Raw genomic sequence first — 17,386 nt, 5'->3', positions numbered from 1 at the left:
CATCCTGGCTTGTATCCAAAACAGTGTGGCCAGCAGGACAGGGGAAGTGATCGACCCCCTGTACTTGGCACTGGTGAGGCCGCACCTTGAATACTGGGTTCAGTTTTGGGCCCCTCACTGCAAGACAGACACTGAGGTGCTGGAGCGTGTCCAGAGACGGGCAGCGAAGCTGGTGAAGGGTCTGGAGCACAAGTCTTAGAAGCAGCTGAGGAAACTGGGGCTGTTTAGCCTGGAGAAAAGGAGGCTCAGGGGAGACCTTACCACTCTCTACAACTGTCTGAAAGGATTTTTTTTCCCAAATGACACGTGATAGGACAAAAGGAAATGGCCTCAAGTTGCACCAAGGGAGGTTTAGCTCGGATATTAGGAAAAAAATCTTCACTGAAAGGGTTGTCAAAACATTGCAACAGGCTGCCCAGAGAAGTGGTGGAGTCACCATCCCTTGAGGTATTTAAAAGACATGTAGATATGGTGCTTAGGGACATGGTTTAGTGGTGGACTTGGCAGTGCTGGGTTAACGGTTAGACTTGATGATCTTAAAGGTCTTTTCAAACCTAAACAATTCTATGATTCTATGATTTTATTATTCTATTGAAACATTTTTCTTCAATTTTTCAGTTGTCCTGTTGAACTTTCTATTCGTTTCCTGTCATATAACTGGAGCTATACTCCATATTCTGCAAGGAGGATTACCAGGGAAAGCAGTGAAGAAAAATTAAAATGAAAACCTTTGTATCTCTTCTGCTGAAGAAAACTGCGGAATGCGTAGGGAGAGATTTATAACATGAAACCAAGTGTCTGCTCAGTAATCAGCTGAAGCAGGGGCATGCAGTAGAACATCTTTGTCTACAGTGTCTAGCCAAGGAACTGCAAATTATAATAATTTACAAAAGCCAAGTGGGTATTAAGCTCCTCTAATTGGATTTTTATAGTTCAACTTATTCTCTGTGGTTTACAAAATCATTAGTTTTGAAGAACCTTCCTTTTAGGGAAACACTGTCTCCAATCTGGAATTCATCTCACCTATTTTAGACATCTGTAGTGTGGATTTTGGGATCTGAACTAACCAGCTTTAACAGTTAAAGGGAAGAAACAGGCCCTTCCATGTGTTTTTTACTTTAATGCAAAGGAACCGTCTGGCCACACATCTCCAGAATATTATGAATGTGGTCCTAGAAGACTGCTAAGCTTTCTGTACTTTAGAGAGGGATAAAGTAAGAGGAATAATATTTGCATAAGGAAAAAAGAGCTTTTGAGAACACAGTGAAGTTTACACTGCTGCTGGTTAACTGTATGATGGTTGCAGGGACACCTGAGCTAGTTATGTGCAGACAACTTGGATTCAGAAGCGACTTCAAAGCTGAATAGAGCCTGCAAGTTCTGTACTGAATATGTTTGATTGCTTTTTGTGCCACATTCCTGAATCTATGAAAACTGGAGAGCACACTGCAAAGGCTTGATTTCAGTCACTGTGGATTCAGCAGGTCTTAAAGTCCTGCTCTGTAGCAGTCATGGCACTGAGGTGTGTCAGCACCATTTGAAGTACTCCTCATTCTGTGAGAGCTTTTCAGTTGGGTATGATGCTATGCAATGCCCAACATCAGTAAAGACACCTTTCTTGGACTGTGAACTCCCAGGGAAAGATTCCCTAGCAATTCCATAAAAAAAAAAAAAATCCATCATTAAAGCTGCGGTAAGGTAAATAATCCCTAAATGTTAAAATGAAACTATTTTCCAATTCTCAGTTTTAAAACTCCTATTTTGATGGAAATTAGAAAGAACAAAGCATAAAGTCCTATGATACACTTTCTAAAATGACCTCATTCTTGCTGGTACCAAGCTTTTTGGTCCAGTAGCTTAACTCCTTATTTCAAACACCAGAGGTTCTGCTTGTGGTGAAAGGTGCTGAAATCCCGTTAGAAAAATAACTGCATCAGCATATTGATTCTTCTCCTTTCATAATAGGAACAGAATGATTGCTTTCTACTTTTCATTATTTTTAATTTTTTTTAAATCTTTTTTAAAAGCAAGATGTAAATTTCATAACAAAACTCAAGTACCAAACAATAGAAATCAACTTTTGCAAAAAATTTTAAGAGAATTCTAAAATTCTCAGAGTTTAAAAAAATATAGTTCACTGTAAAAAAAAAAAAGTAACAGCTGCAACTTTCATAAATAGTCTTGGTCAGTCCAGTTTTTCACCTATAATTTTGGAGTTCTGTTTGTTGCTGGCTTTTCTCTTGTTTTTGCAGAGGAGAGGGGAGCTCAACATCTTGAGTGGGGCTCCATAGAATGCTTTTTTTTGATAAATTATGATCACAAAACAGCATTAAGCCATGAAGTTATCTGATATAAAAACAAGGATAGTATCTTCTGCAGGATGAAAAAAACATTAGATGCCAAGAACCGAACTTACAAACCACTTCATCAAGGTACTTTAAATGATCCCTATATAACATGATAGGGTGATACAGGCCTGCATTTTGGTAGCTGTGAAAGGGTCTCAGGTACCCAAATACAGTTCCTTATGTTTTTTTGATAAGCTCACTGCTAATATGAGAAAATGTGAGCATGCAACAAGTGAATTATCTCTACGATAAAACTTATCATCCAGCCTTGCTGCATTTTTCCATCACCACTTCCTCTTTTAATTCTTATAAAAGAAAGTTGTTTGCAAGCAGGACAGATTCCTGAACAGTATGGGAATTAAACTTAACTTACTGAAGAAAAATGGTGACAAAAATGTCAGGGTTTTATTGTTTAATAAAACTAATAAACTATGCAGAAAATAAAAAATAACAAAAAAACCCCTAATAAAACTAATAAAACAATGTAGAAAACACAGGAATATTGATGGCATGGAAAGTATTTTAAATGTATGCGTGTCTATATGACTAAGACTATTACAGCCTATATCAGGTCTCTGACTCTGACTTGAATCAGTTAAATTATGGAGTTCCTCTTCCTGACTATCCATACAATTGTACTAGTGTGGCTCCGAAAGTATAAACCACCATAATTACACACCTTACTGTATTAAAAAGAATTTTTCATAATAAACTTAAAAGAATATAAGTAAATGTGGATAATGTATACTTTTAGAAAATACGCATTAAAAGTAAGCTTTTCAGTCTTTAAATATACATGACAAAAAGCAGTTCCATAAATAACAAATGACTGGACATTTGAGTTTTCCAGATTACTTAAGTGCTATATCTCTATGGGACTTGAAAGGATGTGTTAATATTCAGTTCCTCAGTCAAATAATCAGAGGAAAAACATAAAGCTGAACCAATTTATATATATTTTTCATTTTAAGTATCACTGTCCCAGGAAATAAAACCAGCACTGACATATGTTCTTTTGATAGATGAGTTTTAGTATTAATGTAATGCAAATTAGTTTTGCCTTCAGCAATGATGGAGATACCAAAGCTTCCATTTAAAGAAAGACGACTTATGCAGGTATTTACATGAATTTCATTAGCATTCCATTATGTGTATGTGACAACTATATTAGTATTATTTTGAGAACTGAAATACTGTGGCTGTATCAAGTTTTAGCATGTTGATCTGCGCTGTCATATAAATTAATAGTGATATTATCAGGAAGACAGATGAGGATCCTTCATCAACAGGAAATTATAGCTCAGAGAGCATGCATCAGTAATTTTAATATTAATGATGGAATATTTTTTTCTTTTATGTTTGTGAAGGGTTTGGGTGGCATCATGGGACTCCACTGCTTCAAGCCCAGCAATTAGGGCTCTGCTGTCAAATGCACAACAGCTCAGGCCTTTGCATCCGAGAAAGCCTATGCAAACCTGCCACCCAGTGACTTGAACTCAGAACTGCCACAGCGATGGAAGCTATAGGCGGGAGAAAATCCCTTTGCTTGCGCAAGAAAGAGGAAAAACCTTCAGTGCAAGAATATGATAACAAATGAATGAAACAGAAATACAGAAAGTGCACATTTCTCTTAATTACACTCTGTATAAATCTTTGTATTGGATTTGTTGAATTTGTTAAAAATTCTGCATTTGTTGTTACTTAAGTGCTGAATAACTAAGTAACAACAAATCACAGTTCCAGACTTCAGATGCAATCCTACTGTCCCCTCTGTCCTGGGTGAGGAAGACTGAACTGCCCGTGGAAGAGGAACAGAGATTATCTGACTTGCTTTGCATTTGAAAGCCCAGAAATAAGTCTTAGCAATGCAAACCAAGAAGCCGCCCCTGCTAAAATAATTTCTACCAATATTGATCAGTTGCAAAGGGAGCATAACAAACCAAGAAATATCCTTCAGGAAGATAGAGTTACACACTGACAAATAAATTAATTGATCTTTGGATCTAATCTACTTAATCTTAACTGTATAAGTGAATTAAAAGTTGCTCTTAACCTACTTCTGCATCCTGTGGAGTATCCATCTCTATAATCTATTGAATGAGGAAATCTTCCAGCACAAGATTCAACACCCAGATGAAGTGAACCACCTCTTTCTCTTTCTCTGCAGACCACAGAAGGTCTGTAGAGACCAAGCTAGCCTAGCAAAAGTAGGTTGATCTGGTTTTGAAATCAAGCACTTTATTGAAGTGTCTAAACATTGTTGAGTTAATAAAAATTTAGGGTTCAGAGATCCAGGACCACTGGGTATCTGGAAGATGAAGCAGGTGGCTGGGAACCTAGATATTAAGTCAGTCTTCACAGTGAATTACACCTTACACACTTGCTGTGGCCCTTATTTGGCCCTAGATTTGTTCACTCGGAGTGCTTTGCTACAAAGTACCCTAAAATTTGGATTACATTTCAGAATTAATTTCACCTAAAAGAAAAAAAATCCAATTTCCTTCTATCTTCATTATTAAAAGTAAAACCCAAAAGCGTGCGTCAGTGATATAAAAACTTATGTTCAACGCATCACCAACAGATGGAGAAAGTTCAGGTTCCTTTTTCTTGCATTACATGGTATTGCATTACCAAGTCCTCTGGTAAAGGCATTTTTACCTTCCACTCCAAAATCACTGATTCATAACAATTTTCAGCCTGATTTTCTGTTTCATGGAACACAATTTCTTTGCGTAACTTCTGTCAGGAAGCTAAAAGCATTCAACTAAATAAAATCTGACAAAGGCAGAGTGGTTTTATTTGCTCTTTTACAAGGAATACATACAATGGGGCTTTAATCTTTAAGCTCTTATTTTGACTGATACTTAGACTCATTCCACCCTTTAAGGACAAACCCATGCCATTAGGAGGCAATTCAACTCTTTCAAGGTACTCCTATGCACTGATTAGTATGGAAGAGCAAATACAAACCTATCAAAAGTGTGGCTTAATAGCCACATGCAGGAAATGTCTTGAAAGATGCCAGTGTACTAGTCAAGACCTACATATTTTGCAATTCCTGAGGCAACACAAAATACACTACAAACTGCTTAATACCCCACTACCGAGTTTGGACATAAGACTTTTGGGAGATTTATTGCAGAAAGGGTTTTATGCCTTTGGGTTTCAATATTTTTCAGCTGATCTTAGCATATTTCTACTGGTTTGTTGGTCAAAGACTTGTTTTTTCACTGGGAGTAGTGTGACTTCTTAGGGATGTTTACAACTCAGCAAATGAGCAGGCTGAGGCAACTCTGACCCCTCAAAAAGACTGGTTTGCTCCTAATCAGACTGAAATAGTTACGTTTGAAACATCTGCTCACATGGAGATAAACAGGTTTTGAAAAAGAGAGAAAAAGAATCTCTAGGTCCATGGAAAATCAAATAATATTGCCAGCCTAGGAGAAAGACTCTGCAGGAGTCCTACATGATACATCATTTTGAACATGGGGCTGAAACTGAACATGTCCTCTGGTGTTCCTGGACATTACGGGTAGGATTAGCAACCTTTTCTCTCCACATCTGCAGTTCCTCTTGGGAGCACAAAAGAAGGGTATTTAAATTTGAGGAGGTTTGAACCATTTAAAGCCAAAACAACAGAATAAATCATACATACAGAATGGTGGGAGTTTTAGGTAAATCAGTGTGTGATTAGACGCAACAAGGAGGGATTTCTAATCGAGGTATTAGTTTTGAATAAGCCTGATAGAAGACTGTAAAAATATAACCATACATGCAAACAGGAAAGATCTATGATTCCTCTTTCTATGTGCCAAAAGGAGTGTCTTTGTATTAACTTGTTTAGCCTTCACACAAACTTTTCTTGCTCAGTGTTTACAGATTGTTAGACTCCTACCCACCATCTGGCCTGGTCTTGTGCCAAATTCCAGAAATGTTGATGAGAAAAACATGGGTAAGTAAAAGTGAATGCATGTGCACACTTTTTTGAGAGAATTTGCACCCCGTTTACAATCAAACTATCTACTTACCAGCCATATTCACTCTTAAATCAGAGTGGGATTTAACTGAGGTACCAAAATACTTACGTCAATTTAGATACCTGATTTCAGGTATCTACCTGCAAGTGTCTACATGTCTGTAAGGGGTCTAAATCATAATTTTGTTTTATGTTCTTAGCCTACTGCTTCTTTCTGGACCTGAATCAACACAACAGAAAATATAAAACAGAAAATACAGCTATTCAAAACAAAGAAAACTAGGCTTTCATGTATTAAATAAGGATCTATAGTATCTTACCATAACATTCCTTTCATAATGTTCATGCTCTTTCTCGAAATCTATTACAAAGCCATTTAGAGACCAAATAAATGTCAGGTCTAATGTGGGATCATGGGATGCAATGCATTGCATGGTAGCATTCTCTCCAACGGTGACATCAACATTCAACGGAGCTAAAGTAATCCTTGTAGCTTCTGTGAAGTTAATGGCAAACATGGAAAATTCCAATAAATAAATGTTTATCCAAACGTAAGCTCAGCTTACGAAATAACTGTTTGATTATACATTAAACCATTCCCTCAAACTCTAGTTTCCATGTTATTCATGCAGCTACATTTCAAAGGACCAAACTAAAGAGAACGAAGGAAACCTTTTAAAACTGAAATGCCTAACTTCTAGTTAGCTGTCTTTTGAAAATGGCTGATTCAGTCTATAAATCAAATTATTGACTATTTAAAGCTATTTTTATTCATTGACTGTATCTCAGGAAGAAAGGAGACAGATGATGAATACTATGTGACGTGTTGCATTTCTTGTTTTAGTTATATTTCTTATGCTTTCAAACCTGTCTCTTTAATGAATGGTAAGTTCTACTTAGTTGTCAGGCTGAGTCAGATTTCCATTAGACTACTGCAGAGATTGAGATCTTAATTTATTTACTGAGAAACAATATAATGTATGCATAACAAACTATGCAAATAGCTACACGTGGAAAGGAAGAGAAAATAATGCAACAAAAGGAAGAAAGCTGTATATCCCCCAGTAATGTCTCTCATTATTACAGAAAAGTAAAAAAAGGCAGAGGTCTCATGATAATTGCTAGAGCTCTTGGTACATGCATCAAACTCATATGACAAATTAGCAACATTGTTCTGGAAGGGACTCACTGGATTACCGAGACCTGTTCCTTTTTCTTTCAATTGTTATCACAAAACAAAAAGCCACAGAGTATCTTCCTTATGCCATGACATATAACGTCTTTCCCAACAATACGAAAGTGGGACTAGGGTACCAAAACCTGGAAGACGATTGCCATAAAAAAAGAGCTATTGCTACTAGTTAAGTTTGAGCACTCTCCAAGGAGCACACTACACTCCACCATATACAGGACAACAAAAAATCCTCAATATACCAAATATTACTTGTCAGTCTGCCTTGGAGAGAAACCTTTCCCCAGATACTACTCTAGTAATCCCAAATTTGCTTTATACTGAGACTATGAGGATGGCACAACTACTGGCTTTTGCAGAATGGAGCATCTCATAGTATATTGGAGGAAGCTGTTAACATCTGATCTCTCAAGTCTTTGCTGTGGACACATGCTTTGGATACCTGCTCCATTCTAGCATTGTGCCTGTATGTTCAGCATTTGGTTCTACCATCAGTGATTTTCTAAATGTTTACATAAAGTACTCTACCAGTCTGAGAAGTTGCTGAAGAAGAATGGTCCAGGGGCAGTGAAAAAACAATCGTGTGGGAAAAACCATCAGACTTTGCAGTGCCTGTCAACTTCACATTTAACTTTCTAATCTCCTGTAGTCATGCACAATGTCTGAGAAGTTTTATGGGCCACGCAAAATGCTTGGGAATACCATTTTCAAAGCATTCTTTGTCAACCCTCATCATTGTCCATAATGTGAAAATAATTTTGAAATATGTCAGCTGACCCTTCTCGTTCTGCTGTGGTGCAAGGGAGATGTCTTAGTCTTTTGGTTCTGCTTTTTAGACGAATTAGAGCAGAATTCTCCAAAAATTTAAAATTCTTTATACCTAGTTTATAAGGTTTATGAACATATGGTTTAAGTGTTTCACTGTGGAAATTTAGTATGCAAATATTCTTCCTGATTTTAGAAGATATAACTGTTAAGGGACGTGATATTTATTTACATAATCTTTCAAAATAATTAAATGCCTGAGGGTAATATTAAGACATATGAAACTGCAGATGATAAAAATTAACTGCAAACATTGAAAAAATCTGCTTGATCAAAATAAAGTCTTACAATTCATTTGGTAAAATGAATTTGTTATAAATCAACTAGAAAAATGCTTTCATATCATCTGATGATACAGATTAATTCTTACATTAGTACATCAATATTGTGGCATTGAGCTGTCACATCCAGCATGATTTCTGGAACAGATTAAAAAATGTATTTGATAAATGACTCTTCTGCTATCACTGATAATTGATACACACAGCTGTTCATGAATGTCATCTTTCCTGTTTGTATTCTACAACTATTTATTTATTTGACATCAGATTTAAAATACGCAATTAAGGTTATCAGTACTCAACAAATAAATACTAATGCCCATAAAGGAAGGGAATTTAGTAGTGCAATCATATGCCTATATGACCCTATCTCGCAAATTTAATGCATGTTTCTTTAAGTGCAATGCTCTCTCAAACTTGCTTACACCAATTAAAAAAAAAAAAAAGGAAAAAAAAAAGAAAGAAAAAAAAAGAAAAACTAAAGGTTGGTAAGAGTTTCTCTGTTTAAGTCATGGCCCCAGAATCACATGTTAGCCTGAGCACTAAGCTACCAAATTGAATAAATGCATTAAAATGTTTCAAATTAATGGGTCAGACTTAATAATCTCTTATGGAAAAATCAACCCTGAAAATTGAGATACAGCCTCAGAACTGGTGCAAATATACCAGGTTTCTACTGAGCAATATGCTTTAAAAGCATCAATTCACTGTTTAATGAACAAATAAATTAGAAAGAAAAGACATAAAATAGCTTGCAAAAGTAGTGCAATGCTGGAGCAAAAATAAGTGGTTTTGAATTAAGGGATTCTACCTGAAACCAACGAATGCAATTTAGAGGTTTACCTGTCATTTCCAGAACACCAGTGCTATTAGCTTTTCCTCGGTTATTTTCTGCAAAACAGGTGTAGCGACCTTCATCTAGCTTTGTGATATTGATAATTTCCAGGCTTCCATCATCCCAGATACGTATGCTATTGAAAGTACAAAAAAAAAAAACCCAACATGAAGAGAAATTAGGTTTTATATTAGAAAGCAATACTTTCAGTAGAATTGTAGCAAGTGAAAGAACAAACCACAAACATCTCTTGGAAGCTCGCATCTACCTACCATATTTATAACCACTACTACAGTAAAAAATACTTAAATACATGATTAGATGCCTCACGCTGCTGGAGCAAGAGAATGTACTTTCATTCACTTGTAGTCATTCCAATATTTTTCTTACATGCAATGTAAGATTCTGTGATACAATGCAATTCTGAAATGTGAACAGCACCAAATGGACTGGTTGAAGTTGGATATCCTGCTAGCTATTTGGATCCGCACTGCTAGTAACATTTTGGCATACTGTTTTCCTGAAATTACACATTCTCCTGCCCCTCGTATCTGCAAAAGTGAGAAATAGCCTACAGCATAAACAGGAACATAAGGCAGCATTTTTAGGACTCACGGTGTCCACTAACAGTCAATACTAACCGGCTCCCATTTACAAGCAATTCTGTTCCTTTGCTCCAGGAGAATTTTGGCTTAGGAGCAGCTTTAGGCTTGCATTCAATGATTACACGGCCACCTTTAGCTGCTAGGATTTTCTTCTTCATAGGGTTCAGTTCAAAAGTAGGAGGTGAAGCTGAAAGCAAAAATTAATGAGAGTATTGCTGTTAATGTTTTTGTCACAAAATACAATTGTTTGCGACATGAAATAAATGACAGAACTATTGACTTGTATGTGAACAGCCATTATTCAGACTAGTGAGAGAAATTGTAATGATACACAGATGTGCTGAGGAATAGATGGTGATCTAAAAGAAAGAGGAAAAATCAAGTTCTATGCTGTGTTACACTAGAGGTTTCCTTCTGTTGATTTCTGAACTTCCAAGTTTAATCTAACAAGATCAAAGTCCACTGAAATCAATGGTTCCTCCCTTTCAAAGGCCTTTTGATCAGTTCTAATAAAATATAGATTCCTGGAGACCAGTTTCTGTAAAAAATGCCTCACTCAATCACACTTTCAAAGAATAGTTCAGTTTACTTTTCAGTGGTTTTAGTCTGCCTCTAAAAACTTTAAGGTTGTGCCCTGCTTCCTCTTTGTAGTTTTCTGTTTGGCCGACTGGCCTCAGGTGCACTCTCAGATGTACAAGAGTAATGAGCCGTGACTGTAGCACGCACCACACTTATGTATCTGAGGTCAGACCTTTGCTTACTAATTTTCTCTTTATTTGTAACCAAATAAAAGGAAAAATGCTTTCAATTACTTTGCATCTTGGGATGACATCATTTTAAATCACGTCAGCAAGTGTGTGCACAGCTTGAGGAATTAGGGCTATAAGTTAATTACAGCAGTACAGAGAAAAACTCTGATAAATACCCACATTTTACAAACACTGAATTTGAAAATGTGCATGCAAAAGGTGCTCATTTCTGGGTAGTTCAGGCTGGTAGTGAGTACATAGCAACGGAAGAACAGCGAAGGATGAAGTATTGTTCTGCAGTGGGTTGGGGAAGCCAAGACAGTTTAACTCTTGGGAAAGTCTGAATGCAAGCATGAGATGGAAACAACTCAGGGTAAGTACTGCAGGGAAATCTCCTAGGAAAGCCCTGTCATGCAGCCAGTACGTCTGCTCTAATGACATCAGCAAAAATGTCAGAAATTGTTTTAAGCCTGATCATTCTGGATCTGAAAGTCAAACATTCAAAAGGATGCTCCTCAGGAAAACACAACAGATTAATAACTACATCCAGCCATCAAATGGAATAGCGAATATTGCACACCAACATTGCAGCTGGTTGTAATGAGTTGGAGAAGGTGAAAGCAAAGGGGAGGGTGAAGAGGAAGAGCTTTAAAGACTAGTGACTGACAACATAATTTCTAAAAAAGCCAATTTTGCCTCACAGACGAGTGAGCATAGGTGAGCTAAAATGAAAATGCTTCTCAACCAGTTTTGCAAGCTTGAGAGGGTAGTCAGCAACTGTACATGCTGCATACAATTTCTGTGCTATCGAGTCCTCTGAGGGGTAACAGCAGCAAGCAAACATCAGAAATAATACAGAAAATATTCCCCATAAATTAGTAACTTGGCTCCTCAAGTTGTTGCCAAAACCCAGCTAGACAGCTCAAATACAGCCTATCTCATCTAGATTGAGTGAGGTGTCTTAGTTTTATCCTCACAGGAATCTGATACCTAACAGTGCTTGCAAATATGACTGCTATTTTACTCAACGCTGAAATAGTAAATAGAGCAAATAATCCCACTGACCCACAATCTTCAGTTCAGCATTTGAATAAATAATTCCATGCGTGTTTTCTGCTATACATTGGTACATGCCGGCATCGTCAAAGCTCAGACTTTGTATTCTTAGTTCACCTTTCCGGAACTAAAACACAGAATCAATAAGACAAGATATTCATATAGACTATGTATACTGAGGAATTCACACCCATCCGCATTTCTTTTTTTTTAGTGACAGTATTCAGAAAAGAGCCCCTCACATAACATTTAGGCATCAATGAGTTTTTATTTTATCCATGTTAGATTTCAGTCTTTGTGAGAATGTGTTCACCTTCTTTTTTTAAAATAAGGTTCAGTGTCGATCAGTATTTTTTCTGGAAAAGTCCCAGCTGTGTGGCACTAGACACATCCTATCTTCAGTCCCCTTTTATCATACCAGTGCAAAATACTGGTTCAGAAATAAGAAACAAGAAATGAAATTAATTTTATGCACATAAGCTTTGTTAAGCCATGCTCGCTGTTCAGTACATTCCATTGTATGTACATTGGTTTACAACAGTAAAAGGTCAAGGCAAGCCCCAATGAAGTAGGAGTTTCTCAGAAGATCCCTCTGGGAGGTAGTATAAACTATTTACTACTACTTTGTTTTAATATAAAAAACCCATAGTAAATAAAAATAAAGTAGTTTATCTATTTCTAAAAAACTGTATAAAAATGCACAAAGTGTAGTGGGGTATTTTGTAAATTACAAATAGATGTCAATCTGTTTTTGAAAGAGCACGATAATAAATTAAATTTTCCTGTGAAAATCAAGCTGAAAAGCTTTAATCTTTGTATATAAGTCAACTGGAGTGCAGGAAGCAGTGGAAGATTAAAAGAATACTATTTATCTGATAAAAGAATAAAGGAAACATAGTCCCTGTACCATTTTATTTAAAACATATATAAAAACACTTAAATCAGATTTCGACAAGGAATCTTTGTTTTATGCTAAATGAAATACCTAATTAAAAATTATCTGATTTAGAAACAAGGTAAATTTTCAAGGCATTTTAAATATTTTTGCTATTTTTCATTTAGAAATAACCTCATAATATTAACACACACAGCAGAAACTTCTGGAGTACCACTGGAGAATTAGACATTGCTTTCTGCAATCCAGAATGGACATTTTGTCAGTGAAAGCCAAGTGCGGCGGGGAACATCAAGCAATTCTCTTGTTAAATTGCTTGTTTGTAATAACTACCGAAGCTAGAAAACAGCATTGTTTTTCCTGGTTTAAGCTACCTCCACACGGCAGATGGTGATATGCCTGCTCTTCCTCCAGCCTCCCACATTCTTCTTAAGATATACAGCCAAAACAACGCTGCCTCGTCTTTTTTCTTTGCTTGCCAAGGTCAGTATCACCACAGCTCAACAGAGGCTGTGTAACATTATGCCCTTTTCTCTCCTCTTTGTTCTTGAATGGCTCATCATAGAGTATAAGCAACAGATTTTAAATATGTTGTTGAAATGGCTTGACAAAAAATCTAGTTCATTTACACAAACTATCCAATGTAATAAGCTTAAAATTATCAAATCGTACTTATTTAAACTTCACATCACCTGAAATAATGGCATTTTGCAATATGCTGCAGCTAGAAAAATGTGGAAAAGTATATGACACAGGAACACCACTGGTAATTAAAAAATTACACTTTCTTCTCTTGTCTTACATTTTTAAAGTACTCATGTTTAATGTGGTAAAAAAGGATTATTTCTAGAGAGAAGCTGACAACATTTTTTATCCAGAGAGAAAAAACCAGCATTTACTTAAAAAGGCCTGGAGAAAAAGATACATCCACCTCCCAAACATGTAGTCAAGAGACAAGTTCATAATTCAGAACTGAGTATTAAATAGCTTGAAAAAATGCATTTTAAAACAGAAGATTGAGATAAAACTATAAAAAATAGGTTTTAATGCCTAATGCAAGTGGAATCGGCAAATATTTGTATCATTATGGTTCATTTTCTTTTAACCATTTAATAACGCACACTTCAAAAAATCATTTCCATCAGCTAACCAATCAATCCTGTGTTATCTATGGCAATATACTTACCGAGGCACCATTTTTCAACCACCGAATTGTTGGAATAGGTTTGCCTGTAGCTACACAAGGCCAGTATAGGTCACTGCCTATATCCTTCTCTGTGTCATTGATATGCTCTACCCACTCAGGAGAGGCTGAAGAACAAAAAAAATGATGCCTTGTAAATATAGGAGATACATATTTAATTAGCATTATGTTGTATTCATTCCACTGCTTTTTCCATGACATTTAACAGGCAACACAAAGAAATTATGGTAATTCAGCAACCCATCTGCACAAGACAGAAGTGAAGATGTTTTTGCCTTACCACGTAGACTCAAAAAATCTTCAAACTGTTTTTTATACGAAGGAAGTATGAAGTTGAAATAATGGTTCATGAACATCCAAAGATATGAAGTGTTACCACCTACACTAACCTGTAGATTATACAATGTGAAAATTACTCAGTAACACCATAAAAATGACAGTTACATGACATGAAATTGTGCAAAACCACATATGTACTGAAAGGGTCTCCAAGAAAATGCTCTCTTCATCCAGAGAAAATATTTAAGAAATTAATATTGAAAATGTCCCAGAATTTTTGCTTTTGCTAAGCAAATGAACCCATTTATTAGATTTACGAGAAGTCACAACCTTTCCACACCAATTCTGAATTTATCCCGCTGAAGTTCAAGGACTTAACTAAGGATCTTAACTCAGGAGATATTCTATATAGTCAATTAAAAGAGACAAATCTTCTGAAGGTAATTCAGATGTTATGTATGACTTTTTCATGCCACAATTTCTTTGGCTGTAAGTCTCAGTTAAGGACTCAGTTACTTGGGATGGTTCCACTATGAGCAGTAAGGTACAATTTTTTGGTTCCCTCATTTAACCAGATGCATGAAGAGAAGGGACAGAGGGTGGAGAAATAAAGAATTGAGTGTAGCTGATAAGAAAGAGAGCTAAGACAATTAGAAAAGACAAACAAAATGAGGAAACAAGAAAGCATACCAAACCTAATGGCCTATTTTTTTTCCTGGAAGGTCTTTCATTTCAAGTACTCTGAATTTATTTTACTTTCATTATGCATAATTACATTAACACATATTATTGTCAAGGTGTATATACAGCTATCATAACCAGGCAAACTGTGTAGCGAGTAGTTTTCAAATGTTATACCTGGCATTCAACGCATGAGTTTTGATTTTACTCTATTAACTTGAACAGCAGCATGTCAGGATGATGCTATGAGTCAGAAGTGACATTGAAGTGTGAAAACACAGATACTTCCAATGTAAGTAAAAGCAACATAGACCATGAAGAATAAAACCGTTCTACTTACCTTGTACGTAAACTCTGGCTTGATGCTTATCTTTTCCTTTATAGTTTTCAGCTTCACACTCATAAAGTCCTTCATCTTCATACTGAATATTGAAGATCTTAAGAACTGCACCAGACATGCTTATCTCAGCAGTGGCTGGCATGGGTTCAAGGTATTTACTCCATCTGAGTTCAGGAACCGGACTTGAAAAGGTACAGTAAAGTACAAATCAGCATGTTCAAGAACTGGCTGTTAAACTGGAGACTACAAAAAAGTGTTTGATGATGAAACATGCATTTTCATTCCCTGAAATATGAAAGCAAACAGTCCTCTACAATAACTTTAAAACACACTTACTTCCCAAGAGCAAAACACTCCAGTGTTACGTTTTGCCCTAGGAGAGCATACGTGTCCTTGAACTTCACCTTGATATCAGCAGGATACACTTTTGCACCTAACATAAAAAAAAAGATTCTCAGAAAAGGAGGCACGGCAGAAAGGAATACAGCTGTTTAAACTTCCACAGTTCAAGAAAGCTGTTCTTAAATTTCCAGACGAAATTCTTCTTTACAGTGAATAGCCTGGCCATCCATGAACTCTGATTTCACAATGAACTTCTAATAGTAAAGCAGAATTGTTTTACTCAGCAACTAGTTATCTTTCTCTGGATGGTAATGCCTATTGTTTTTTAGAGCACAATGCCTTAACATAAACTCATTTACTTGCATTTGAAGTGTGATGATGCACTTGTGTGTGTGTATATAAAAAAGCCCGAGTCTCTATCTTCCACAGAATCTTTTACTAGATAGAATATTTGGAATTATTGTGAATTTAAGCTCAGTATTATCTTAGCAAGGCTATGAAGGTGCTAGATTCAGCAAATCTACAACTTAATGAGGGCACAGGGATGGAAACGTAATCAAGTCTACCTACTGGTGATCCCTGCAGGACTCCTCTTGCAGTTCTTCTAGATGAAGATCTCAGTGTGAGTATTGATCATGGAAAATTTGGACAAAGATCACTGATTTGTAATTACACAAATTCACTCACAGTTCTTCACTATAATATGGGAAATGTAACAGATAAAAGGGTCACCGAAATCTTGATGATCAGTTTATGAGACTCTAGTGACTGACAGCCTGAAGTGGCAAAAGGGAAATCTGTTACCATTTGGAAAACATGTAGTTTTCACTAGATTATTCTCTGCCATTTCTTTGTAACACAAAGGCACATAGATTTGCCGTGTGACACAAAGCCCTTAGGCCACTGTTGGATAGAAAATTTCAGCAGGGGAAAAGGATTTTCCATTTTCAGGGGTGATTTCCTGGGGAAAAAAAATTAACTCCTGAAGCTGTTTATCAACTTTTACATAAAGCTTCTGCTTTACAGCCATACCCCTTTGAACCAATGCCATGACCTGAAATAACATTCAGGGGTTCGGGAGAAGTACAAGGGCTTATCACAGAAAAACAATGGGGACTCCAAGGGTAAGAACTCTGTTCCCAGTGATATGAAAGGAAATTAGTGAATGAATCTGGGGAGATTTCCTCCACAGAGTGATGGATGTGGATGGGAATTATTTGGACCTCTGGATATGGAAAACTAAATAATATTGTGCAGTAGCCACAATAACTTGCAATGCAATTCTCTTCTCAAAGCTGAAAGTAGTTATGAATGAGCAAAACTGAAAATACAAACAGAACACTGCACATACATAGTACTTCCAATAAATACTTACGATCAGACTGTGGAATAAGTGGAATAAATTTACTGAAGACACTCTTCGTTATTGAAGGGCTGGACACAAAACATGAATAATTGCCCTTATCTGATGCTTCTACATTTGCAATGTAGAGATTGCCGTTCGTCTGTGACACAAATCGTCGCTTGTCCAAAGCAATGAATACTGGGAACTCATTTAGAAGCCAGCGGTAACTGAGATCATCTGGAGGAAAATATTTTCTAGTCAATATTATAAAACAATACTATCAGCTACTTAGGCCACGGAATACTGTCTGCACATAAATTACTTCAGTCTGATTTCCAGCTTATAGATCTTTTCTTCGGGAGAGGCAGCTATATGAGAGAGAATATATGTGTCTCAGTAGCCAGCTAATACCTGGCTACACTGAACATCGGGG

At 36.5% G+C, this 17,386-nt stretch overlaps 1 protein-coding gene and 1 long non-coding RNA gene across 9 annotated transcripts in view; one reads left to right on the top strand and one right to left on the bottom strand.

Moving 5' to 3' along the window:
• The window catches only part of CNTN1 (contactin 1), a 249,875-nt gene that overhangs the window by 58,338 nt on the left and 174,151 nt on the right, over positions 1-17,386 (bottom strand). For all 8 annotated transcript variants that reach the window (XM_080392102.1, XM_080392100.1, XM_080392105.1 and 5 more), the window contains 8 exons: positions 16,984-17,190; positions 15,603-15,699; positions 15,267-15,448; positions 13,949-14,073; positions 11,877-11,994; positions 10,099-10,249; positions 9,466-9,593; positions 6,645-6,820 (listed from right to left, as the gene is read on the bottom strand). In XM_080392102.1, the coding sequence (XP_080248228.1) occupies positions 6,645-6,820; positions 9,466-9,593; positions 10,099-10,249; positions 11,877-11,994; positions 13,949-14,073; positions 15,267-15,448; positions 15,603-15,699; positions 16,984-17,190 (1,184 nt within the window). The remainder of the gene's footprint in view (positions 1-6,644; positions 6,821-9,465; positions 9,594-10,098; positions 10,250-11,876; positions 11,995-13,948; positions 14,074-15,266; positions 15,449-15,602; positions 15,700-16,983; positions 17,191-17,386) is intronic.
• The window catches only part of LOC308065762, a 541,432-nt gene that overhangs the window by 481,495 nt on the left and 42,551 nt on the right, over positions 1-17,386 (top strand). The gene's annotated exons all lie outside the window — the stretch shown is intronic.

Source organism: Falco punctatus, assembly GCF_963210335.1.
Source record: "Falco punctatus genome assembly, chromosome: 6".
Classification (NCBI taxonomy): Eukaryota; Metazoa; Chordata; class Aves; order Falconiformes; family Falconidae; genus Falco; species Falco punctatus.
Note: the sequence above shows the minus strand (reverse complement) of the source record. Positions and strands in the feature narration are given on the sequence as shown.